General features: G+C 39.5%; 2 protein-coding genes across 3 annotated transcripts in view; one reads left to right on the forward strand and one right to left on the reverse strand.

The window, feature by feature from the left end:
- The first annotated feature begins 3,727 nt into the window (after positions 1–3,727).
- wdr41 (WD repeat domain 41) lies at positions 3,728–14,529 on the forward strand. The gene is made up of 14 exons (XM_033646280.2): positions 3,728–3,953; positions 4,095–4,165; positions 6,406–6,521; positions 7,346–7,394; positions 7,488–7,616; positions 7,736–7,798; positions 9,631–9,742; positions 9,883–9,945; positions 10,055–10,159; positions 10,280–10,464; positions 10,555–10,676; positions 12,778–12,863; positions 13,970–14,103; positions 14,189–14,529. The coding sequence occupies exons 2-14, from the start codon at positions 4,118–4,120 to the stop codon at positions 14,327–14,329; spliced, it is 1,353 nt and encodes a 450-aa protein (XP_033502171.1). The 5' UTR covers positions 3,728–3,953; positions 4,095–4,117; the 3' UTR covers positions 14,330–14,529.
- Positions 14,530–15,358: 829 nt separating this feature from the next.
- The window catches only part of pde8b (phosphodiesterase 8B), a 68,575-nt gene continuing 56,214 nt past the window's right edge, over positions 15,359–27,719 (reverse strand). For both annotated transcript variants that reach the window (XM_033647738.2, XM_033647740.2), the window contains exons 17-22: positions 27,469–27,667; positions 25,340–25,557; positions 25,057–25,195; positions 24,427–24,594; positions 24,130–24,259; positions 15,359–19,334 (exon numbers count right to left, since the gene is read on the reverse strand). In XM_033647738.2, the coding sequence (XP_033503629.1) occupies positions 19,225–19,334; positions 24,130–24,259; positions 24,427–24,594; positions 25,057–25,195; positions 25,340–25,557; positions 27,469–27,667 (964 nt within the window). In that variant the 3' untranslated portion in view covers positions 15,359–19,224. The remainder of the gene's footprint in view (positions 19,335–24,129; positions 24,260–24,426; positions 24,595–25,056; positions 25,196–25,339; positions 25,558–27,468; positions 27,668–27,719) is intronic.

Raw genomic sequence — 27,719 nt, forward strand, 5'->3', positions numbered from 1 at the left:
AGAAACTATGGACAGATCCTGTATATCGTTAGCTGTGGACTTATGCTGGTGCCATCCTCTTGTGTTGAGGTCTGAGAGCAGATCCCATGTGAGGCAAAGGCCACGTTAGCTAAAGCAGAACACAGTGAAAACCTGATGAAGAGGGACAGTGAAGTGTGTTGGTCAAGAATGAGACTCTCTTCTACAAGACCCCTCCAAACAGCAAGGAAGGGAGCCTGTTATTGAATACTGTTGTTGGCCCATTGTTAAATTACAGCTTAATTCCTTTTCCATCATCATAACCATTTGTTTTCCTTACAGGGTGAGGATAGGGGGATGAGATTGGGCACTGCAGCGGAGGAAAAGGGAGGGGGCAGACTTTTGCTTTGCTCTAACTCTGATTTTTAATGCTAGGAGTGTTTCGGTGGCTATCGCATCATGACTTCACCCCTCAGCTGATTCCTGCCATTGGTCATATTTGACACCTCATCTACACAAGGCCAAAGCCGCTACATTCAGGAAACACTTTTTCCTCTCATTTATTCCCAGTGAACTATTGAATCTCCACCACACCTCCCTGTCTGTTATAAATTCATCTTTTCTCCTATTTTCACCCTAAAATGTGTTTTTAAAAATGTAACTTTCCCATGTAATTTCCTGGTGCCATCTTGGCCTTATCACATTTTCTATGTGGCTTTTTTAGCCATGTTAGTGGCAATGTCAGTGGGTCTGATGATCCACTTCTGCAGTCCTGAAATATTTCAACACCTGTTGGTTGCATTACCTCAACATTTGGGGCAAACATTCATTGTGTCCAGAGGATGAATCCTATTTACCTTGGTGATTCTCTGACTTTTCCTCTGGTACCATCAACAGGCCATATTCTTGACTTATTCTGAAATATTTCAAAATCTACTGGATGGAATGTCACATTATTTTAATACTCACCAGATGGTTTTTTTTTTTTTTTTTTAATTTTTTAACCAAGACATCACTGCGTTTCCTGCTGGAATAGTGCCATGAAAAGCGGCTGTGTTTTACTGAGACATTGCTGCATTTCCAGCCAGAATAATGCCACAAAATCTGTTTTTTAAGCCCAAATGTGATCTTCTCCTCGCCATAACCAAGTGGTTTTTGTGCCTAAACCTAACCACACATTAACCACAGCATTTCTGAAACGTAAAATTTCAATGTATCGGCTACATAATAACGTACAAATGTGACGTAGGCTTTTGGTGGTTTGCAGAAGCCTACAATGGCAATGGCAATATTTTTTTTGGTGATTGGGTTTTTGGTCCGATTGAAATATTTTAGCAACTATCAGAGACATTGTCATAAAATTTAGCACAGACCTTCCTGATGCCCGCATGATATATCCCACTGACTTCGGTGATCCTTGCTCATTTACTCTCTCGCCATCTTGAGGTTCACATTTTTGACTCTGAGATAAATATCCTGACATTTATTTGATGGATTAACACGAAACTTATAGATATTCATGCCCCTTTCATGATGAATAGTAGCAACTTCGGTGATTCTCTGAGTTTTCCTTTATCAGAATCATCAGGTCAATTTTCTAATTTGTTCAGCACTTTGGTTTATGACCTGATACCCTCTAGCTTTTTAGCTGATAGGTGGGTATACTGTAACTGGATAGAAAAAGAAGTGGGCATACCCAGTATACCTGAGTATACCCTCCACTACACCACTGCCCCTAAACATATGAAATTCCTATCAGCTCCAGCTGTACTATATGTTCTTATACTATATGTTCCATGCTAAACTAAGATGGTAAACATGGTAAATATACCTGCTAAACATTAGCATGTTAGCATACTGACATTTAGCATTTAGCCCAAAGCGGCAGTCTTGTGGTTTTGTACTCGGACCACATTCTTTCACATCATTTGCATGAATTATATAGTGATTCAAAACAATTCTCTAGAGTCTACATATTTGACCCATCCATCCAGATATCTGACAGATAGTTAAACAAACAGAGCATCACCCATCCCCAAATCTAAAGCCCATTCACTCCACCTCAAACCAATCCCTCTCCCTAACCCTCCTCCTTTCTCGAGCTGCCCTTGAGCTTTTCTATTACCGCATGGAAAGCACCTAGCAGCCCCTGACAAGCGCAGCGGATCGACACTAAATCAGAAATCAGTGCCAGCCGCAGATCTGAGCCACCATGAAGGTCACAGGCCCTACACTGCATGTCGTCTCAATCGGGGGAGCAGGAGTAGACACAGCTTGGGTGATGTGTGACTGTGTGTGTATGTGTGTGTGTACGTGTGCCTGGTATGTGTGTTATCTGTGTTAGCAGGAGAGACACTGAGAGGAGGAGGAGGATGGAGAATGGAGGAGGAAGATATGAAGAGAGAGAGCAGGTCAACATTAATGCAGAAGTCAAGGGCTGGAGGAGAGAACTAAGGGCAAGTAAGCAAAACTATAGACAGTGCAGTATTGAAATCATACAGGGGAATCAATCAAATGATTTGATTTAGTCCTTCATGATTAAACATATAATTTAGGTAAAAGGGAAACACATGGCAAGAATACCTGGTTTTCCCTGGCTAATGGAGGTTTGAACCTTCCTCTGATCTCATGGGATTGTTACATACTGCCATCTAGTTGTACAAAGGAGAACAACAGCCATTTCAACATAGGACATTTCCTCTCCACTCAAAAATGTGTGTTATTTGTTGTTACCTCACTTGATTGTATGCAGAATTTGAAACTTCATATTCCTCTGCTGAAGGGGGAAAGTTACTTTGCGCTTACCCTACATTTGTGTATTTACAAGCACACTTAGGAAGCCAGCGCCAATGGTGCAGTCAAAATGTAATTTACACCTGTGATGTGGAAATTTGAAACCTGTGATGCACACATAGATTAACTTGTGTGTAATTTTTTAAAATAAAAAACTGGGGTCTTTCCTCCAAAATTTAGGGCTAAATTCAAATAAATAAGCTTCTTCATTCCTTCAGGTAATGTACAGTGCACAAGGCTGAATAGGTTTGGTTTAACACACAATGACTGATAACTCACACCTATCAAAACCAAATGTAATTTCCGTTTATTTGAATAAAAACTTATTTTCCTCTTAAATTAGTTAATAAAATAATTCATTCACAGCGCTGTGATAAAATACTTGATGTTGATGAAATATTACTATTTTAAACTTTAAATTTGGTTATGATTTTTTTTTATGATGGAAGGAAATGTGAAAATCCAATGATAACTTCTGACTTAACAGTGTCTGGCTATGAAAAATGGTGTAATTTTGACAATTTTTAAAGAAAACATGCATGTTTTCTTTAAAAATCAGCAGTAAAATAAAAAAAAAAAATACATGATTAAAAGTTGTATGGCCCTTCCCTGAACCAAAATGAAAATCATAAGCCCCTCCTCCCAATTCTTAAAAAAAAAATTTGACATGCCTCCCCCTACTGTAATTTGAATTTGCCTAGTTATACTAATAAAGCAGTAACAACACAGTTTGCATATTCGTAGACGGTGTATGAGTATGCAATTTCAATCATTTTTGACATGGTAATTTGACTTCTTTTGGCGGAAAAACACAAAAAAAATTTCAAAACAAAATATTTACAATATATTTTAAAGACAATCTAGCGCACTGCCCTTGAGTAAAACACGACAAATTAATACCAATAAATAAAATGTTTTAGTGAAGCAGTCCCAATATTTAGCGACGTGAATGACTTCTGTCCTACCAAAGCTTCCGTAGTTTGAGTCACATGAATGATTTGTTTAGGTCGTGACAGAAATGCACCCTTTATTAACATCTAGCTAGCTTACATGAGATTGTATTAACCTTATATTTTTGGTAAACTTATCCGGTCAACAAAACGAAGCGTTACATCAGGAAATGGTCTCACACGGGCGATAAATAGGGCGATATCTCATCTAAGCGGAAGCGTTTCGGGTTTCTGTGTTTACGCTAATGAGAGGTAAGGTAACTGTTAAGATGCATGCCGCTGTAACGCTAGCTTGTTTTTTAAGCTTCCCAGTTTACTAACATACATGCTAAGGTATGTTTCTGGTTCATATTAAGATAAATATATAAACTGGCTTCATTCTGTCTCCTTCAGCTGACGTCTATCGCTCATAAACGATGCTTCGCTGGATTCTTGGTGGTCGAGAAGCTCAGGGTTCAGTGGAGGTAAGATGTAACTGTAGCTAATAAAGCATTTTAATGCTAATTTAGCTTTTTGGTTAATGTGTCTTCCCCTTGTCATATTATTCCATGATTTATCCTCACTGGATATATGGTAATAATGTTTACATCACTCATCCCTGTAATCTCCACAACCTTTATGGACAGCAAAACAAGATTTGCAACCAGTGATGGAATGTAACTAAGTACATTTACTCAAGTACTGTCAATTTTGAAGTGCCTGTGCTTAACTTGAGTAACTTTATTTTGATTTTACCTTATACTTTAGCTCCACAACATTTCTGAGGGAAATATTGTATGTTTCACGTCACTACATTTCTGTGACAGCTGTAGTTAAATCTGAGATTGAGATTTTAAAAAGCTATTAAGGCCATATCAGACACAAAACAGTGTTATAGAGTAAATGAAACCACCCAACAGCACATAGGATTTGTAAAATTTGCTCAACTGACTCTGCAGTTCACTACAAGACTAAAATGCTCAGTGAGTACTTTTGCTTTCACATTTTGATGATTATACTTATGACGATTTGGAATGCAGGACTTTCACCTGTGAAACTGCGTATTTAAATCTTGGTTCAGCTTTTTTGCCTAAGTGAAATGTCTGAATACTTCTTTACTACTGTTGCCGACTTTGTCAAACTTTAACGGCCTCTGCTCCCCTGTGTATGGTATAAATATTCACCAGACATTCTTGAGAATTGGGAAAATCCTATTTTTGGGCCACCGATTCAAATTTTTCTTGAATAACATACACAATGAATGTCATAGGTAAGATCTGACGGAGATGACGTCTTACAGAGTTGACAAAAAGTTATATATTTATTAATTCCGCAGCAGTCATGGTGAGTAGCCGTTTTATTTTTCACAGTTGCTGAGAGTTCATGTAATGCTAATCAAAATACAAATTTTTTATCCATAATTCTTATTTAGTTTTGATTTAGAGGGGCTATGGAGTTTACCTGTTATGGTTTTGACACACCTGATAGCAATATTATTTAATGAATTTGTCAAAAAAAAATAGAAAGCTTACCAGTACTTGAGCAGTTTTAAATGAGTGAGTTGTTGTGATATGGCTAACCCCTTAAATTATGTTTTAGTAGAAATCTGATGGAGTTTACAAAAACTGGGACACATTTTTAAAGGGCCAACATTAAAAAAGAAAATTAAAACAAAGATGATTGAAGCCGTACATTTTTACACTGATGGTATCAATACATACTGTTAGTTTTAGATTATGAAGGCTTAACACATTGTATGATTGCTTGAAGCTTATTTCTTCGCTAATTGCTTATCTGGGGACAAGGCTATTTTCTATCACAGGGCAAGTTTAGAGGTTAAAAAATGAAAGCAGATCAAAAATTGTGGTAAATCATATTTTTTTATATGTATATGTCTATCTATCTATAGATAAATCCTTTAAAAATAAAATAAAAAAATGTTATAATTTTTTTGTTTTGTTTTAGTAGGACATGATTTGTCCCAATACCAGACAGGTTAACAATCTCCATCTTGTTTTTTACAAAACAAAATGTTCTTATTATTATGTCTATTTTTCTTCTGTATGTATATTTATTTTGTTCTTTTTTCATGATTATTGTCTGCTGAGTTAGTGGACTTTATATACAGTTAAATTGTTTAGTCCATTGGTTTAAAACCTCTAAAAAGTCACCAGACAAATTGGAAAAGTCATGAGATCATTAATAGGAGAAGAAAGAAGATCTAAGGTCAGCGACACAAATCCCTATTCTTTTTGTAGACGTCTCCAGAGTCTTTGTTTTATTAGAGGGGATTAATAAGAGGGAAAATGACTCGTAGGCATCTTAAACATTTCTTGGGGCCCCAAGTAGACCAGGGCCACAAACCAAAAAGACTGGGAACCACAACTTTAATCTTTAACAGTGCACTGTATTTAATAAGCGTATTATCTTGTTTTAAGGTTAGAGCTGAATCTGAAAAGCAATTATAGGTGTCATGTAAGTGTAGTGCAGTAAAAAATATAGTATTTCCTGTTGAAATGTAGTAGAGTAGAGGTAGAAAGTACCAGAAAATGGAAATACGTAAGTACAAGTCCCTTGAAATGCACATAAGTACTATACTTTAGTTACTCTCCACCTCTGCCTGTCCCTGCTCCCCACTCTGCAGCCTCCTCTCTCAGCCTGAGTCCACTGTCTGTCTCTGCACCCCAGCCTGTTTGTCTCACTACTTTCCCTCTTATGTCTGCAGAAAAGCCCCGTGTTGTGCATCGGAGAGGAACAGCCCAAAAACTGGTTCACTGAGCTGCAGGTGCTGAAAGGACATTTTGACATTGTTCGATTTCTGGTGCAGATTGATGACTTCAGGTAAGCAGACCACAGCTCCCCCCTCCTCTCCTATTTTTTTCTCTCTTTCTAACCTCTCTCCTCTCTACCCTTGGCTGGCCTCGATCCCTCTGTGATTGACAGGAGATCCTCACCTACAGAAAACTTACAGAGCATGACAAGAGCCCAATCATCACCACTATGTGATTGTGTGTGCACAGTACAGTTGAACCAAAGCCCTTTAATGCTGTCCATGCACACATGCACGCACACATATAAAGGTTTTGCACCTGCTCTCCTCTCTGCGCTGCTTTGTGGAAGCATGCCGCACACTGGCATGGTAGAGTGGGCCTGCATAAGTGGTCAGATTGGGATTTATAACAGAACTAAGTACGTGTGTGTGTGTGTCAGGAGGTGGGGGGTTGGCTTCACGCCTGGTCTCCTCCAGTAATAACCCCCTCCTCTGGGTCTCGTCCTCTCCGCACACAGGTCCACAGTCGGGGGCAAAGGCCAGAAAATTCTCTCCAGATTGCTTTTGAAGTCCGAAAATGTATCCTCGACAGTTCCTCTCTTCTCATTTTATCTCTCTTTTTTTTATCCGGTCATCCTGTCTGTTGATTTTGGGAACAGGTAGTGCAGATGGTTGAGGGTCAGAGGGCAAGTGAAGGTGGAAAGCCCCAGGACAGATGTTTTTTTAAGATTTCTCGGGCGGAGATAGAGCTACGGGAAATGATTCCTCACACAGATAGAGACTGGGGTGTTTGACTATGTTTAAGATGAAGCCTGCCAAGTGCACTGAAGGATTTTTGTCACGTATGAGTCTACCTTCAAGAAAGATCATGTATCTTTCATTTTATGATTTCCAGATGTGCCTCAGCAGGTGATGATGGCCTTGTTTTGGTGTGGAATGTGGAGGTAATATGCTGCAAGTTGATTATTTCACTGCATTGTGAAATTGCACGCAACACAGTGGCACTAATTGCTTTTTTTCCTCTTTTCTTCTGTTAGACCGGGGAGAGGCTGCAGGAGCTGAGGGGCCATTCTCAGCAAATAACAGCCATAACCACCTTCACTTGTAACAATGGACTCATATCACACACCTATCTCATCACAGCCTCCTCAGACCGAAGTCTCAGTGTATCCTCACACCAAAAGACATATACAACAACTGTACATTTATAGACATACTAAAATCATTCATACGTTATTGTTGTGTTTATAAATCCAACTTGATTTTCCTTAACCTGATGTGTCAGCTGTGGGACCCTGATACAGGCAACCGGGTTCAGACCATTTCAGATCTGCAGTCTTCTGTAAAGGTAATTAATAAGTCCTTTTAGAAAATGTACCTTGTTGCGTAAATGTAATGAAAATTTTGCATGTAGGTCTCATGCCTGAGAAAGTAACTTTTACGTTAAAGTCGTAATGCCAGTGTTACTGGATGGGACCTAATAACTCGCATAAAGCTCCCAGCACAACACAAGTCTGAATTAAATGTGGTCAAATTGACGTACAGGCTACAGCAGCATGAGGTAACACATGAGCAGTGAGGAAAAAATAAATGCATCTTGCTCTGCCTTAATAACGGAATTCTTCAACCCCCAAATGATTCTTTGTTTATCAATTACTCACTCTGTGTTACATTGAATTCCTGAAGAAAATGTTTTTCTCACATGACTCCTCGGTGAACGAAGAATCCAAAAAAACTGAGAAAAGTGTTGTTTCAAACCAAACACAGCCGTTGTGCACTCACCGGTAATGACAACCGCATATAGCTAGTTAGCAAACTAGCATTAGCATTCGCGTTATCATACGTGGTACCAAATCATTACAGACTGCTAAATTAACCCAATAAACATACTGCTGGCGTATACCCGACAACAGTATAGCAATGTTCACGGTCGCACAGTCCTTGGCCACTATTTCCAGTTTGAAAATTGGTCCCTCCCCTTCCACTACGTAGCCAAGATGGCGACCATTGAGCGCGAGAAGTGTCCATAGTTCCACACTCAACTTCTTGACCGTTTTGAGTGCACCATCCGGGTACTGATAGTGCACTGCATTTTTCCATACTTCTCAGTGTGAACGCACTTATGCACTCAAAATATTAAGTGTAAGTACAGAAGTATGCGATTTGAGACACAGCACAAGTCTCATTTTCTGAGTGGTATGCTCAGTAATTCCCGAACAGACAGTTCTTTCTGAAGGGGAACTGAACAGAAAGTGAAACCTATGTATCCTTGCTATAAAGCCATACTCCATTGACAGAAACAGTAATTTTACCTTGCTGAACACTGGAGCTGCTGGTCTTTTCACTGCCCTGATCAGGTAGATTGTTTATATTATTGTGTAACTTGGCTGTTTTCCCTTCCCCACTGGAGATAGCCATGGCCGGAGGCATTATGTTTTCAGATGGTCCCTACGTCCGTATGTCCCATTCTTGTGAACACAGTATCTCAACAACACTTTGAGAGAATTTTTTGAAATTTGGCACAAATGTCCACTTGGACTCAAGGATGAATTGATTAGAATTTGGTGGTCAGAGATGAAAGGTCAAGGTCACTGTGACCTCATCCACTCCAATTTTTAATTAGTAAATATTTTCTTTTTCTTATTGCTATTGTGTACACTTCTGCTTTGTACAGTTAAATGTTTCATGTTACACCTGATTTCTATATTAACCATCATGCAAGCTAATGTTTTTATCTTTAAAAATGGAAAATATCTTAAATTGTTTTAGATGAAACTTACAAGTTTTATAAAATCTGCAAAGATGCACCACACATACTAATACAGACCATATGTATATGCTACGTTTTTTCCCTTCACATTCAGTTTTCTTGGATATTCCAGCCATGCATCTCTGGGCAATTAAGTTTGTATCGGCAGGATGTGTAACATACTAATTAAAACGTTTGACTCTAAAGGTTGTTCTGCCAGTTGTGATTGAAGATACAAATGGTAATTGCCTCCTCTTGATCATACATTAAGGTTAATTGCAGCATCTGTAGGCTAATTGCATTTGGTTTCTTTTTGTCGCTGATATTTTGATTGTGTGCACATGCACTGATGTATTTGTCCAAATTAAAAATAGCACATGCATGTCTTGTGCTGATCCAGCCGTGTGTGTGTGTGTGTCCCTCTCTTGCAGTGTTTGCTGGTGCTGGAGCGGCTGTGTGTGTGGGTCTCTGGCGGGGAAGAGCTGTGTGTGTGGAACAAAGACTTTCAGCTGCAGTGTCACAGACAGAACCACAGCGACACTGGTGAGGTGAAAGAAAAGGAAAAAGAACTGTCACAATAAAGTTCCTATGTGCTGATTGTTGCACCAGCGCTGCTCACCTCTGACACTGCTGTTTGCACACAAACTGATTAATGTTGTTATTGTGTTTTTGGCATTTTGCAGGAATAACTGCTTTGATAGAGCTGCCTAAGAACTGCATAGCAGCTGCTATGGATAAAGAGATAGGTAAGAGACAAATTATGGTCAATAATTACGGAATATGTAATGCACAAATAGATGAAACCTAAATGCATTAAAAGAACACCAACAGTATTTTTCTAATCCTTGTTTGCAGTGATCTACAGGCTGACAGTCTCCACTGATTCCTCCCTGTCAGTGGCTGAGATCCGCTGTCTGTCTGACCACCAGGACAGGATTCGAGCTCTTATCAATGTCAATGGTCAGTCTGTTGGGAAACTCTCATTCTTAACTCGTCATTGAAAATCAGTGGCTGCCTTCAATTGTAGAGATATTGAGAAATTGCATGTTTCAAGTGACTTTAATTCTATGCTTTTCTCAGACGGGCTCTTCGCCAGTGGTTCCCATGCAGGCGAGTTGATCTTATGGGATGCGATCGATTGGAACATCCTGGCCTATGAGCACATCCTGTGGGAGGAGTCACAAGCCAGCACTCAGGCGGAAATACGATTGGCTGCTCCCAAACCTAGTGAGATGTCCATTCAGCATCTGACCACTAATGGAAGGGTGAGGAAGACATCATTAGTGGCTGTACCCATTGTGTAAAAATTGCTGGTATGTTGTTTTGTTATCGTTATCTGTGCGTGTGTGTTGCAGCACATCCTTGCAGCTGTGGGCAGCGGTCTGTATGTGTACAGCCTTCTGACCAAGACAGTGGTGGCCTACAGGAAGGTTGCCCATGACTCTAATGTGTTACACACCATGCTGTTGTCTGACAGGTGAGATATATGTGCTTCTGTGCTTTTGTATGTTATTGTAACGTCTTTTCCTTATATACACATACCATCAACCTGCCAGGGACTGCAGATGAAAATTAGCCTGTATGGCTATATCTGGCACATTAACATGACTTAAGTGATCATGTTAATTGATGTGCACTGTCCCTTTCTAAATAAGATAAACATAAACATATCAGTTATCTCTTACCTCTAAACTAGGTTGTTCTTTCTGCTTTCCCCTTCAGTTAACATGAGACCGCCACTGCTCTCCTTGCCAGAAACTCACATCAGTGCTTAGAAATGATGAAGTTCATATCATATCAACGTGCTTCAGCACTCTAACTGCTCCTAAATGGCTCCTATTAGAATAAGCTGGTTTGAGACACAGTTAAACAGTAGAGCAGCAGGCTTACTAAATACTGTAAAAAATCTTCAGGTTACATCTGTTTGATTTGTTTTTTTTACATATTCTAAATCAAAAGTAGAATAATTTTAGTAATTAGACTATGCAGATTTTTGATGTACCTGTCAAAAATTGAAGTGTTGACTTTTTTTGTTTATTAACCAAAATTTGGGAAACAAGGATTTTATGTATTTAATTTGAGTTGTGATATATTTAAAAATGAAAATCAACAGATGCAGCCCTGAATATCAATCATGAATAAATAACAAACAAAACAAACACTGACCAGTTGATTAATTGGTTCATGTTCAGTGTCTTGCACCATATTGTACCCATCTTTTTTTGGCTTACAAGACACAGACTGCAACAACAGCCAAGATTAGCACATGGCAAATCATAACATACAGTTGCACAAATTAGGAAGGGGTTAATTTCATGTCTATGAATATATGCAGTGCAAGTGTCCTAATAGTGAAGGATACAGTGCTCTGTGTCTTAGCTGGAGGTGAGAATTACCAGAGGTGCCATGATATGATATTAACATGATACTTTGGTCACAATACGACATTATTGCGATATGTTGAGTGTTGCGATAAAATATATTGCGCTTTATTACCTTTTTTTTTCCAACTGCAATTTATTTCCCCAAAGGAAAACTTTGTCAAAATCAGTTTCACCTCATAAAATAAAGTTTTCAGTCTGTTCATCAGACTTTAGTCATTTTATTGCAGCAAAATGTGACGCAAAGCAGACTGACTGACCAACACTGTCATAAAACCTGTCAGAAATGCTGCATACACCTGACAAACTGAACTGTTGGCAGATTTAATGCCCTCGAGGTCAGGTTAAGTACCTGAGCCAAACACTTTACATGCAGGTATCCCGTTAACTAAATAGCAACATCTGTGTTAGAAGCGTTGTCTGTTACAACCACAATCCCTCATTCTTGTGCTGCATTTTGCAGGAGGTCTGCAGTGTTTGCTCTGGTGTGACTGCTTTAGTTTGGAGAACATGAGACATCAGTCGCCAGTTCTCTGTGAGATAATGTGCCGTTATAGTCACATATGAATCCACTAACCTTGAAGTCCAGGCGTCACTCTTTAATGCCCCCCTTCCTGCTGTACTCAAAGATTCTTCAACTTTATGCTTCACTTCTCTGGAGAGCTTTGGTACGACTGTGTCAGTGAAAACACATCGGGATGGAGTCACATACCTGGGTTCTAGTGTTTTTAAGCACATAACAAAGACCTTTGTTTTCAACAATGCTGTATGGATGCAGATCTTTGTAAGTGAAGTAGTTAGGCTGTTATTTTCTTAGCTGTCTCAGAGTTGGATGGTAGTTTTGTCAAGTTAAATGTGTCCAGTGTTGGTTGATTTTTCGGTGGAGCGGGTTTAGTGTTACCTTGCCACCGTCAGTGGCTAATGCTATCTCTGGATGGTGGAGTGTGAGGCGAGCCCTCATGTACGTAGTATTCTCAGAGTATATTATTCTCATATGACACTGCTTGCAAATCACATGTGTCATATCCAAGTCCTCTTTTCCTGCCATGTTGAGAAATCAAAAATAAGTCCAGTTATTTGAGACCTCTGCTGACCTCACTAGGAAAAAAAAACATCAGCACCATTTAGTGGAGCTGAAAAGCAACTGTGATTAAAGCAGCTGTTAGACTGTTGGTGTGACTCTGTTTCTTTTTCCAGTGAGCTGATCTCCTGCTCTGAAGATGGTAGTGTGAGGATGTGGGAGATCCAAGACCTGCCTTTGCCTGCTGAACCAGCCTCTGCAGGTGACACATACACAACACATATGGTGACACATTTGCAGACATATCTTCCTATTTCCTCCTGTGGATGTGCCACCTTAAGAAAACTAGAATCTGTTCTCAGTGATAGATCACACTCACAAGTATGAATCAGAAAGTTCAAAGCCTGAGGAAAATTGCCTGCACTCAACTTTAATGTGTACAGTTGAGTGTCTTGATGTGTGGGTGGTGTGGAGGTGTAGTAATGCAGTCCAGATGTGGTGTTGTGTATATCAAAGGAGAGAGTACTGTTCCAGCACTCAGAGAGGTTGTGTTTTCTACTTAAGTGGGGTGGTCTAAAGTTGAGTGTGTGTCTGTGTGGTCGTGTGGTCTTTGATGGTCTAGCTGTTTGCAGTGGGTGCAGAGCTCTGGTGACTCTGAATACATCTTGGCTGGAGCATCCACTCAGGCCACAACACTTGCTAATCATCACCAAAGGCGAATTATTTGTCCATCATTTGTTTTATGTCTCCAGGAAACCAGACCAAAAACAGAACTAAGAGAGAACATTCATCAGGGGGACACAAACACAACACCAAATAAATGCTAATCTTGCTTCATAACTGCTACATCAAGATAAGCAAATGTTAAAAAGCAAATGTTAAAAGGTGATGATATGTTCACGGTGTGTTGATAACTTGTTTCCACTGCCCCCCAGTGGCCTGAAAAATATCAGTTATTGCAGGTTTAAAGCTTTCTAGACAAACACAACCTTTACATGAAACATTTAAAACACTTGCCTCTGAGTCCAATCGAAACTAAACACAGAAAGAAGCCATTTGAAGAACACATTGTCATTGGATTCTTTGTAAGTATAGAAATATTGATTAGAGAAGCTTTAATGTCAGTTGTTTCATCCTCAGACATTCTGATTTGATTCTGTCCTCTAATGATCTGTTACTGCTGTTTTTAACCAATCCTCCCTGGCTTTAATCTCCACCTAACATACAGAAAAACATTTTGTTCATTCAGTAAGAATGGATTGCCAGAGTATAGGTAACAAGAAACATATGCACAAGATCATTTTGTATTATGTCTTTATTAATCCAATATTCTAAATCTCAGTCTTTCCTCTCTGTCCATTAACCCAGGGTTCTTTGGAATGTGGACTTTTGGCCGGTCAAACAAACAGACTGGTCCTCCGACAAAGAAGGTCATGGACATCCCAAACATCAGGACGCTGGAGTTGACGGGTGATCTGATTGGACACTCGGGGGCAGTCCAGGTATGATTTTTTAATGATGTGCAAATTTAGGTTCTACTTCAAAATGGTGTCCCAGTAATGCTTTAACAATTCCTTTTTGTGTCAGATGTTTGTGAGCTTTAAGGAGAACGGTTTGGTGACCTGCTCGACAGACCACCTGCTGATTCTGTGGAAAAATGGAGAGAGGCAGTCCCATCTCCGCAGCCTGGCACTTTTTCAAAAGCTGGAGGAGAATGGAGGACTCTGACCTTTAACCCTTGAATTACTGCCTTTAAAAAAAGCAAAGATGTGAAGCTGTCGGGTGGTGTTGGTCTAAAATCATTTGGATTTATTGTAATGATTGTTGTGTGTGTTTAATGATGATGTAATGGTTGCTGTTTGCCTTTTGACTGAAAGTATTTAACATAAATTTAAAAAAAACTCAATAAATACCTCATCTCAAAAAAAGAAGAAGTTTGCATTACTTTTTATTTCTGGCTTAAAGTGCGTTTGTGCCGGCATTGACTATAAATTGTTTTAGCCACTGGCACAAATAGGATACGTCACCAACACTCCCCTGCTCACCCAGACGACTGTCTGGGCGATAGTGTGTGAGCAGGCAAGGTGTTTGTTTTTGTATCTTCAGGGCTCCAGGACACGATTATTTAGTTGCATTTTGCGACCATGGAGCACCAGTGTAACTTGCAAATACTATGAATATTATGCAGTGAATAATTCCTCATTTAAACAATGCCGTTGTAACTGCTAACAGCTAAGCCGGCTGAAGTCAAGTTCACATCAAAACATCAACATGAGATGAACCGGGTGCTTCAGCATGAAAGCACCAGTGGTTTTACTTCGATTTATTTCATTATAACATTATTTTACGGTACTTTATTCAACTTTATTGTAACAGCACTTTAACTATTATAAACAGTACTCTGTTTAACTTTATTGTAACAGTAGTTTATTTAGTAGTCTACAGTAAATGTAGATTTCAGTATATCAAGATGTATAACGTATCACAATATAACTTAAAAATATCACTATATTATTTCTATGCTATAATGCCCTGGTTTAATATGATGCGTTAATTAGTGAGCTGTAGTTTTTTTTTTTTGTTTGTTTTTACCTTTGGACTGAGTCAGGCTATTTTTCCCCCTGCTTCCAGTTTTACTCTGAAGCAATGCTTTCACTCTCCTGGTTGTACCCTTATACTTACCGGACAAATACAAGAGTGGCAAGAATGTCAAACTCTTCCCTTAAATTTCTTGCTGCCATTCATGTAACAACTTGATATTTAAAGAATGCTTTAATCGTCTCTCACAATACATTTGTGTGTTTGACAGAGAACATCAAAATAAGACATCATAATCCAGAGAGCAAACTAAGTCAAACATTTCAAACAAACATGGTAGATTTAAGTGACTCAGATGGAAGTTTTTTTTTTTTTTTTTTTTTTTCACGACTATGCATGAGGCAGTAAAATCTTTCAAAACACACAGTTCTCATGGCCAATATTTGTTTCTTTGAAAAATAATTTGTACTGTATACAACATTATCACTTTCTAATTATTGTTCTGTTTATAAATTATACAAAAGCAACACAGGATTGGCACGCAGCCACGGCCATCAGTGTCAGAGATGAAAGAGAGGAAATAGAAATCACTGTAAGTGATGAAGGCTTATCATTACGCAACAAGCAGTTATACAATCTGGTTCTGCCTCAGTAGACCCAAAGCGAGGCGTCAAGCGACTGGCTGTCATCTCATCTAATTGATATCATCACATTCCAGTCATTGCTGTTCACAGAAAAGGCATGTCTGACATGTAAATCTGAAATATTTAAATTGGCTTGGTGAATTGAAATCTTCGTTATAGACTAGCAAAAATATCTTCTCATGATCAGAGAGCAGTCATGAAACATTCAGAGGTGGAGCCACATTTCAAGTCACTGTAAAAAATTAAAATCTTATTTTTAGAGATTATGGAAATTACCCCTGCAACACATAACAGCCCAAATAAACAAGTTACATAAGCAAATGATGTCAAATGCAAAGCAAAAACAATACGTGATGAGTATTTACAAGAACAGCAGGTACATTAGGTAGTTATACAGTGTACTGCAACAATAGCAGACCTAAACACTGAGACATGACAAGATTAAGGCGTTGATTAAGACCTTGGTCATCAAGAAAATAACGTCATATCATTATGAAATGTTGAATGTGGATGTGACCACTTCTGTCTTTTCAAAATGAACTGATACAGTAACAGACAAACCAATAGTGGAATTCACATCTGATCCAACTTCCCCTGATTCAGTTTCTGTCTTCAAAAAACCTCACAGTCGTACAAAACAGAAAGGATAAAATGTCAGGCCCATCATGACCAGGTTGACTCAAAACTGCAGCACAGATCATAAAGCAACATACCTAAAGCAATTTTTTCAAATATCTAAAACATGTATGGCTTTTCTTAAGAGAGAAGGAGGAACTATTTAAACAACAAAAAAAACCTGCTCTGTGGAGATGACCAAAGAATAAGGCACCAGTAAAAAGCTCTCTGTGCCTTTGGTTAATACTGTAATGTGCGTTTGTGGAGTAAAACTCTTGAAACTAGAGCTGGTAATGCATAATAATGACATTACACAATTTTACAGAAGCAGCTCAGATCATGTATGGATATCTGCAGATTTAATCACCATTTTGATTTCTAATCCAATTTTCTTATAACATCAAAGAGTTCTAATACTGCTCAAAGGGACTGATCAGTTTTTTTTGAAATGGGGTTGTATGGGGTTCTTATCCATCATCGGTGTGTTAAGTAGATGGCTGTCGGCACACCCTGAGTTTGGAGAAGTAGGCTGGAGTCTGACACAGAAGCTATGCGATCTACTGCTGTGGAGGGGTCAGCAACAACACTTATTATAGCCACCTAAAAAAATCAATACCAGTTTAGGTGTATTTAGAGTATTTTACCATTTTACCTTAATGTCAGACAGCCCGTTCTGACGAGAGAGTGGTTAACAGCTTCAGTTCCTCGTGTGCTGTCGTCAAAGCCACCAGACTCCATTGAGAAAAATGTTTGTGTTATTGTGTGACTTTAGTAAATCCAAACTAACCCTTTTAAATGCCAAAGCCACACAATAACACAAACAAACTAACAGTTTGAGGTGGTGGTAGACCAGCAGCTCCTGTCTTCATTGATATTAAATCAGTTTTTCTCAGTGGAGTTTGGTTTTGAAGACAGCCATATGACGGTTTAATTTTCCTGTTGGAATTCACTGTCTGCAATGAGGTGAAGCTGGCGATTGTTTAGCTTCCATGTCAGACTCCAGCCTGCTTCTCCACACTAGGGGCGTACCGACCAACCTCTACTGTATGTAATGTCCTGTCTATGGATAACAACCCCATACCACCTGACTTAAAAATCTGAACTATACTTTTAACCTTAACAGGTTAAAATTTAGCTACATGGATGTTTTACTAAAACATAATACCGGTTGAATTCTCAAATATCAAAGTAAACTGCATTTTCTATTCGCAGTCACAGTGGGGTAATAACTAGTTTCTTTGGAACTGATCTGACGAATACCATTACACTGATTTAATGTTACTGCAACACCCCCATATCGCCACCGGAGGGCAGAAACACCTTGCAAATTTCATGATCAGATGGCCTTTGTGTTATTTCTCTGAATGCAAATAATCTGAAAATCATGTGCATCCTAGATTTCTCCCCAAAACAGAGCCAGATGACTGCAAGGTGAATTGCAGTTGCAGGATTTTTGAGATACAGTGAAAAAAAAAAAAGAATCGCTTTAACCAAAACCACGTGAGAGCCGGAGCTGATTAGTGCTGGAGGCAGACAGACGCTGTGCTCGGCAGCTGCTGTTTTTACAAGCTGGATCCAAACATGGATCTGCTGCTCCTTCATACATCTGTCAGGTCGCTGTGAGGTCCAACACAGCTACTCCCTACTCTAACAGCATTGCATGGCCTCTACTGTACAACAGTCAGTGTTGCTTCACATAGAAAGCTTATTCTTATAGTGTTCAGAAACTCATGAGTCAGTTTTGTTTGCTCTTATTTGGGTGCAAATGTCTACAGTTAGTGTCACAAAGCTATGTGTGTATTGTAACATCTGATATTTTTGTATTACTCGATGAAAGCATCATTGCTAACAGCTCTGATACAGTGCAATTCTGTTCCTCCATTTGTTGACAAAGATCTTCACCAACTGCTTTCACAGTGCACAAAGGAAAATGATACCTACATGATCCTTAAATCCAGCAGTCATCCCAAGCTCTTCTTTGATGTCAGCTCTGCCTATGGGGCTGGTTCTCCCCCCTCTGACTGGACCCTGGTACTTGGCCTACTGTCTCTGGAACTCCCCTTTCTTAAATCTTTCCAACAAGTTCTCTCTGTGCGGGTCCAAAAGGATGGGGATTGCTAAGTATTTGGTCCCAGACACAAGTCAAAGTGTCTCTCATACTGCAGACCATATCACAACTTATAAGAATGAATGATTCCAGCTGAGCACCTTCTCAAGTTGGCAATTTGAAAAGAAACAAGCATGAACTTCAGTGCTTCCAGCTTTGGTCACCATCTTAATCACCATGTTTGTTTTACAGCAATAGACAGATGTAGAATGAAAAGATTTGTTTAAAGAAAATTAGAGAAAAAACTGTGAATAGCCAAAACAGCAAGAAGATGCTCCAAATGAAAATGTCTCCATTAGCTAAAGTGCAGGTTTGTGGTGTGTTACACTGTATGGTACAGATTGTCAGGTGAGCCGTGAGGTCCACACAGTTTCATAGAGGTGCTATTAGGAATACTTAAAAGGGCCATAAATGTGGACGGGGCCCTCAAATGACAACCTGTTCTCCACTGGCAGAACACCACCTCCACCTACAACCACACAAGAAAAGAGGCTGTGATTTGAGATTGAAACAGCGTCTCAGTGTTCATCAGTCAGTGATGTCTGCTCTCAGGGACCCCGATTGGCCACCTTCTGGCCGCGAACGTGTCCGGGGGCGCCTGGGAGGGCACAGAGCTCTGTCGAATCACAGCTGAAGAGACCAACTGTTCCACCGCAGGGCTGCGTTCGCTGTCCTACCCTGCTCAGGGTGATAGATGAGAGGAGGTGACGAAGAGTTGGTCAAGAGGGAGGGGGAGGACGCAGGCTCTTACACTTCATCTCGTCCAAACCCTTCCAGTACTTGTAATTCTCCGACAGGTGTTCCATGAGACCAGGCAAGGTGGCGAAGGCTGAGAGAAGATATGCAGAAACAAACCACTGTAATATATTATGCGCTGATATTTTAATGACTTTTTTTATGACGTTATATACTGTAACTTTTTAGGATTTTTTTTCTTTATTATACACTATGCTATGAATTTTTATTACTTATTACAGTCTGTATGATTTTTTTTACATACCATACAATGAAATTTATGACTTATGTTTATATACTACAGTATGACGATTTAATTTCATATAATACTACGACTTTTACAACAGTTTTTGTGACATACTATACTGTGACTTTTTATGATTTTTTTTTGACATAATATAATCCAGGAATAAACACAAACAACTAGGTGAAATGTCAACTGATAAGACACACCTGCTATCAGACACTTCCTGTTATCATTCCACATGAGCTGCTGGGCACAAAGATGTGTGTGTGTGTGTGTGTGTGTGTGTGTGTGTGTGTGTGTGGTTAGTTGATTTATAGTGGCTAATGTTAGGCTATGTATGCTCTGCAGTGTTGCTCCCACATTAAAGGACTCTTTGGGTGAAAAGGTCTCTGCCTTTCTGTCCATGTGTTTACATCCTCATTTCCGGCTTGTTGATGACCAGGCCTGCATCTTTGAAACTAACAGTGACCCCATGGTGACCCGACAGTGACCCTGATGAATTGAAAGCTGCTGCTGCATGTGTGTTTTTGTGTTTATGTGCAAGTGAAATACTGCTCAACTGCTTGACCATCCCTTAAGCGAGTGATCGTGACCCCCCATCCCCTCTAGTATTTTCCCAACTTCCTCTCCCCTGGCGCTCTAGCAATTTCTCTCTGTCCCACTGGCATTTGGAATCTTTCCGTGACATCAGAGCTGCGTTGACAGTAAACAAGTTCCCTCTTGGGGAGAAAAACTAAAAGGAAAATTCAGTGGGAATGGGGAGCTATAAGCACCATACTATCCTCCTCCTTCTCATCCCTTTCACGCGAATTCCAACCCCGCAATCTGACAAGAAAAATGCAATCGACTGAGGCAATTAAGAAGGCAGAAATGAAGATCTGAATGTATGAGATTCTGGTTTATTCCAACAGTCTGACGTTTTGTTTCATTCATTCCATTTGAATAACTGAACAAATCAAAATGTGGGCAATGTTTCTGAGGTTTTGGAACCAGGCAAGTTCTGTTTCTACTTAAGCTGCAACTGACATAGAAAGCCAATTAAAGAAAACAGAAAGACTGAGAGAAAAAAAAAACCCAACCCCTCAAGGTCTATTTACCAGCTTTTACTGGTGGAAAAAAATAGTGGAACTTAGGTATTATTTTTTTCTGGTCAAATCAATTTCAAGCTCAAGATTGTTTCATGTTAAATCTCTTAACTTCAGCTTGAAGGAGCTGAGTAAATTGGCTAACCAGAGAACAAAACTATTTGGAAAAAAGAGGAAGCATGAGAGCCGAAGACAAGGACAGAAAAAAGTGCAAACAACTGAGAAGTGAGAAAGATATTTAGTGTATTTCTTTGGCAAAATGGAAGTAATCATTATATCGACATGTATGTTGCCATTCAATAATTTCCAGTGAGAAACGTACTGTCTTTACTTTGTTTTACAGAGAACTGATAGAGAGCTTTGTCATATGCCGCAACGGCACAGGATATTTGCTGTACAGACTATGAGGCCCCTTGAGACAAATTTTGTGATTTGTTCTATAGAGATACTATATAAATAAAAATGATATGACTTGACTTTATTAAGCTTTGTTGTCTTTGTTCTGCTGTATGTCTATTAGCGTTTAACTTTATTGAGAGAAACATTTGAGAGTCAAATTCCTGGTATGCATCCACATCTTCGGCCAGTAAGGCTCATTCTGATAGACTAGAAATTAGAATAGAATAGAAATTTCAGCCATAGCTGTACATAATGCTTCAGATATATAGATGTTTCTGTTAAGCAGCTGCAATTTCTAAAATGTGATTGCGTCACACACATCTTCAACCAGACCGCACAGAAGATCCATACAATCAGCACAGTTTCAAGGTGGATACCCAAGATTAGTGTCACCAATTCAGCAAATGTCTCCCCTTCTGTTCCTGAGTTATGATGTTGAGTTACGGTCAGAAAAGTGGTTTTGCACAACATTATGATGCCACAGTCAAGTTGATTTTTGACCTTCTGGATATAAAACATCATCGCTTGATCATTTTAATTCTATTAGACGCTTGTGAATTTTTGCCATAAGTGTATGAATTCTTAAGTTAGAGCCAAAAATGTGTTTTGGGAGGTTACAGTAACATTTAACCTCTAAATTCCAATTAGTTCATCCCTGAGTCAAAGTAGACATTTGTGTCAAATTTGAGGAAAATCCCGAAAGGAATGAGAATGGGGAAGGATGGATGGACAACCCGAAAACATAATGTATAACATGAAAGTGGTATAGTATGCCATAAAAAATGTCAGAAAAATTGCATTAAAAATGTCATATAATCCCGCTTTGTGCCTAGGATTAAATTTATACAAATTTAAGCATACAACCTCTTTGCACCAATATACTTCAAAACAAGTTTCAAAATGTAATACATCCGAAAATGGTGTTTAAAGCTTTTTAATAATTTTAAAGGGCCTAAAATGGGAACAACAGTAATTTCAACCTGGACCCTGAAATGAAATGAAAAAATGTCATCACTTTCAGCTTGTTCGGGTCTGTTTTGTGCCCAAGTCTTGCTGTAGGTGAAGTCTTGTTCTGAAATCTCACAGACATTCCTACATTGTTGAAAGCAGCTGAAAAATTCAGCCATGACATTGAAAATCTTGCCAACTCTCACTCACGTTTGTTTTCCTCACCTCTTGTCAGATATCTGAGCAAAATTTCTCCTTTAGCAGGACTTGGACAAGTAAAAGGAATACGAGAACATTTAATTTCACTGTAGGATACTTTCCATAATGTTGTAAGACACTCATAAAAACAATTTGAGTCTGTCAGTGGCAAAAGCAAGCACTTTATAAACATAAATTGACCTGGCGCACAGGGCTGTACGCAGGATTTTTGAAATACCGAGGTCATTTAGTCGTGGTGCACGTGGGGGGGTCAGAAATTTTTGTCAATTATATATCAAAAGCCTTCAATCTGGTGTACTTTGACAGCCAGAATTAAGAGGCTACATCTATAAAGAACTACACACATCATATTAGATTAATCCCATCTTATCATGTTTCTCTTCCCACTTCATACTATAGCGAAATTGCCTTTCACCAAACTTTGTTTGTGGGTATTTATAATTATGTTTGAACCACTTATTCTTTAGCAGGAAGCACTTCTCTTCATCTGTCAGTTGTCAGTTATATTAATTTTTATATCAATGAAAAAACAATCTGTGTTACTAAATTCTTACATTTTTACATGTATCTCACCATAGCAAGTTGGAAGTTGACATATTCTACCATATATGAAGAGGGGAGACTCTCTGGAATCTGGCAACATAAGAACCATGATGGTGGGACATTCTGTCACTTCACAGCTGTCCAAAACATGTGGTTTGTGCCAGGCGGACATGATTGACAGTATTTTTTCATTATTGCAAGAAATTCCATTGACTCATTCACAAGTCAAAAATGTGTTTTACCTGAAAGAAACATGCAATATTTACATCTAAGATAATAGAAAAATAGTCAACCAAGTGCAATGATCTCCTCCAAGATAATATTTGCCACTTTGCAGTGAAAAAAAAATTCTGGACGTTTCCTTGTCGACATGATCTTGACTTACTTCTCTGTGCTCCATGCTGCTCTTTGACCTGACCTGAATGTTTTTTGTTGTTGTTTTTCAGTTTCAGTTATATATTGGGGGGACATTTTGGGCATTGGGGGGGGGAGATGTGTCCCCCTCAATGTGTATGGTGACTACGGCCCTGTCACGCATGCATAATTAGGCTACAGTTGACTGGGTACACAAAGGTGAAGTGCGCTGGTCTTGTCATACAAAGTTTGATGGAGTGTCAACTGGACAATATGGAGATATTTGCATCTTGAAAACTGGACTACAAATGTGGATAGACAGGGAGAAACACACGCAATACGATATTCCTCACTATATGAAGTGCCTGATAACAAGATCTGTATAATGGATTGTAAAAAAATTCGTCAGGTTTTTATTTTGTAGAAAATTGATCTGTATTTATAGCGTGATGGGATGACAGCACAATGATGTGTGTGGTATCCTCGGAAAGCTCTGGTCCTGCACTTTCATATGATATGTGTGGCATTTCTGTGCGAGCCTGCGTTCGTGAGTAATCCATCTAAGAATAATGTGTGTGCAAAGCTGTATGAAAGCTGTGTCGATCAAACAAGAGTACCAGAATTTTCTTTTTTAAATAATTGTTATTATAGAGAAGAGAGAGTCACTCAATCACCTTCCATCGGTCCTCCCACGTACTTTCACCGCACAAATAAAATGGTTTATTTTTATTTTCATTTTATTCATTCATTTAGGTTGGGAAAAAATACCGAGGTCATGACCTCGGTGTCCTCAATGGTAGTTACGGCCTTGCTTTTGCACCTGCTCTGAGCTGTTACAGTACAGCCTGTTTCACTGCTGCCAGCTGAGGTGGTTTCACTCAATACTGGATCAGTTTCAAAAGTTGGTTTTCCTATGATTCACTTACTAGACACAAAAATGTGGGAGGATGTGGTCTAGGTTAGAAAATACTGAGTTCCTCTTTAATTGCCTCTAAATTGATTTATCCAATCTGAATACTTTTGGGAGTCCTTGGATGCCTTGATACAGTAAAACTCCCCACACGCACACAGAGAAGACAAAAAAAAGTTCTTACCATCCCAGGCGTCAAACATATCAGTGATGAAGTAGTCTATGAAGGAGATCTGAGATTTGGGCACACTGCAGGTGTTCCTGTCAAACACCGGCATCACCACCGGCAGGCCTTGTCTCTTCTCCTCATCTGTCTGCAGAGCAAACACACGCACACACACACACACACACACACACAGAGATCATAAATTAAATTATGCAACATGAGACGATGAAAATGATCAATAGAAACAAATGCCTCCTGATACAGATACAAAACTGTTCTCTATTAAAGTGAGCTCCATTAGAGTCATCCCCACACCTGCGCAAAGTACTCCTCAGAGATCCGTCCAGCCCACTCGATGCAGAGCTCAAGCGGTCTGCAGGGGTTTGCCACATCTGCACACTTGATCAGCATCCTCTTTATCAGCAGACGGTTCTCTGGAGAGTTCCTGAAATTGGCTTGACCCTCACAGTCGCTGTTCATGCTCTGTAGGAGATACATGAGGAAGACATAAGCATCTGCACATATACAGACCAATAATACACATTTGCTTAAACACACATTTGAGACACATCATCAGATAACATTGTTTTACGTCTGTAAAATATCTTATAATTTCCTTGAAAGTTTTCTGAACAAAATGATGTAATTTGTCACTAACTGTATGTAAAATAGTGTGTTTAATTTATTCATTTCCAATTTAAGTCCAGTTAGTTGCTATGCTGGTGTAACCCAGGCCAGGTGAACATGTGAAATATGAATTCTCCATGACCCTGCTGTCATGGTATAAAAATCTTTGGGAGCAGACACTGTGAGCAGTAATAAACCCAGGTCAGGCACATTATATTGTCCCACTCCCTGTCCTTCTGCTTACTACATATGAAAATATGTATTTTTTACTTTGGGGTGAACTGTCCCTTTAAAATGTAACAAACTAAGCACACTTACACTTGTGCTGGTCTCCTCTATGGCAGCCATTGGCTTGTTGATGCTGTTGACAAACTTGCTCACATGTTCGAAGTGTCTGGTCATTTCTGTGGCCAGCACCATGTCGATGATTGCCTGTCGCAGTGTTCGGAACTGATTCCTGTCAGCAGTGGAGGGGGTAAAGTTAACATCTGGATCTGTCTTATATTAAATACACCAAAGGATTAAAATGTCACACACTCTTCTATTACTCAGTGAACACAAAACATGCTTAGGTTGTATACACAACACCGCCACAGCCGACCTGTCGGTGTTCTTGAAGATGTTGCTCTTGCTGTCTCGGACGGTGAGCTGGAAGGCGAGGGCCGCATGGTGGCTCTCCAGCACGGCTGTGTCATTGTAGAGGATTGCCAGCTCGCTGCCGGCGTTACACAAGAAGGAGTTGGTCCTGCCCGGGTGGTCCACGTCGTGTACTGTGGCCGCTATCAGAGCTGCCACCTCATCCAGCTGGTCCAGATTGCTCTAAAGAAAACAGAGCGACAGAGGGATGTCAGTACTGGACTGTGCTACACTTACCAGTTACTGGCCAGAGCTTAGATTTAATAAATACATTGTTCACAGATCAATCTGTATGATGGAACAGTTATAGAAGCCTGTCATGCTCTTTGATGCTTTATGGTTTTTGTGCCCTGTTCTGGATGAAAGTGTCAGTAAAGTAGGTTCAACACAGCCAGCACATAATCCCTGCAGTGAGTATTACATCTTTGACATTTTGCAGCACCACTTATCCATGTTGGCTGACATTCAGACATGCTGTATTTGTGTTTAAACGCTGTCATTATTTGGGACATATAATGGCCTTTAATGAAGAAGACGCCTCTTTTGTTCAGTGTTTTGGCCATATATTTTTGCTTGTAGTATAAAATACACCTTGGTATGACTCTCTGTTCAGTTACAATGGCTAATTAAACGTGAAAATCAATTTACGTGTGTATACAAACACATTCTGCATGTGTTGCCAGCAACCAAAAGTGGAATTTGCGTAAGTCAAAGTTATTTTCTCCAAAAACAAGTGTCTTGTCAGCATTATTCTTGTGTTATATAAGTTGAAACAGACACGGGTGAGGGAATATTAAATGGTTTTACATGTGTTTTATTAATTAAAAGTAGAGCTATGATTGGGCCCAAAAAATCAGAATGAATCCACATAGTATCTGTCTAAGCCCTACTTGAGCCCAAACCACGGCAAAAATTTTTGGCCAGAGTCCGATTTAAAACCCATATTTCCACTGGAACTTTGTTTTGTTTTCTAAAACATGGATGCTTCACACACATCGTCCCCCTTGCAGCACAGAAGAGCTATACAGTCATTACAGTTTCAAAATGGACACCCAAGATTAGTGACACCAATTCAGTATCTGACCAAACGTCTCCCCTTCTGTTCCTGAGTGTTGAAGTGTTGATGTTGAATAATGGCCAGAAAAGTGATTTTGCAGAAGATTATGATATCACAGTGGAGTTGACCTATGACCTTTTGGATATGAAATGTCATCACTTCATCATTTTATCAAATTGGACTTTTATGTGAAATTTTGTCATGATTAGCAAATGCATTCTGGAGTTATGGCCAAACATGTTTTGTGAGGTCACAGTTACCTTGACCACCAAATTCTATTCAGTTCATAGTTGAGTCCATTTGAAGAAATTTCCTCAAGGTACTCTTCAGATATCTTGTTCATGAGAATGGGACAAACATATGTACATATGTACAGACAGACGTATGAAAAGACAACCTAAAAACACAATGAACAATGAATTTAAGAGAGCCTGGCCCAATTTGAGCTCAAGAGAATTGAAGAAATTACAGCCTGACCTGGCCCAGACCCAGCTGCTTGGGTCAGGTTCATCAGTTTCAAGCAGAGAATCAAATCCCCTGTTGAAAGCTATGTAGGGCAAGTCAGTTTGATTTTTTATACAGGCCAAAATAACTAATCACAAACTTGCCTCTAAGGGCCTTGAAATTAGTAGAGCATATGACACTCTCTGTCCTTACACCCTTGATTTGGATAAGGCAAAACCTTTGCAAAGAAAGCCCTTCAGCTGGGGACAAGACGGGAAAAACCACACGAGGAGCAATGGAGCAGAGATCCTCTCTTACATATAACTGAGAAAAGAATTCAAATTTTTTAAAAACACTATCTCTGGAGTCACGAGTCTCCAAGTCCTCAGCATTATAGATCTCTTTTCTTTGTTATCAATAATGGAAACTATGAGATGCATCAAATCTTCAACATCATTCGTAAAATGAATTCTAAGAGGCTATGTCTTGTAAGATATTACACTCGTAGCATAGCAATATCCCAGCTGCCTAAAAATACTCCCCACACCTAAAAATACTTGTGTCAGCCAATATAAAGGTGTTTTTCTTCTAACCTTGACTCTTTCTTTGCGGAGGAAGTAGGCAGTGGCGTGCAGCACATCTGCGGCGTGCGTGGAGTTGTGGTAGGAGTTGGAGGAGTGGTAGCTGGCCTCCATGAGCTGCAGCCAGGAGCGCAGCGTGGCCTCCGAGCAGTTCAGGAACTCGCACACACCAAAACTTGTGAAGGTCTTCAGTCCGAGGTAAGTCAGCGGCCTGCAGAGGATCACACAAAAAAACTTTAACCAATATTTCTCTCTTTCTTTTT

The sequence above is a fragment of the Epinephelus lanceolatus genome, chromosome 19 (assembly GCF_041903045.1).
Source record: "Epinephelus lanceolatus isolate andai-2023 chromosome 19, ASM4190304v1, whole genome shotgun sequence".
In the NCBI taxonomy this organism is placed as follows: Eukaryota; Metazoa; Chordata; class Actinopteri; order Perciformes; family Serranidae; genus Epinephelus; species Epinephelus lanceolatus.

Bases quoted from the DNA above. Each gene is read 5' to 3' on its own strand.
- wdr41 (XM_033646280.2), top strand. From the start codon at position 4,118: ATGCTTCGCTGGATTCTTGGTGGTCGAGAAGCTCAGGGTTCAGTGGAG. The intron at 7,799-9,630 runs GTAATTAATAAG...CCTCTCTTGCAG, and splicing joins ATCTGCAGTCTTCTGTAAAG to TGTTTGCTGGTGCTGGAGCG. The intron at 10,677-12,777 runs GTGAGATATATG...TTCTTTTTCCAG, and splicing joins ACCATGCTGTTGTCTGACAG to TGAGCTGATCTCCTGCTCTG.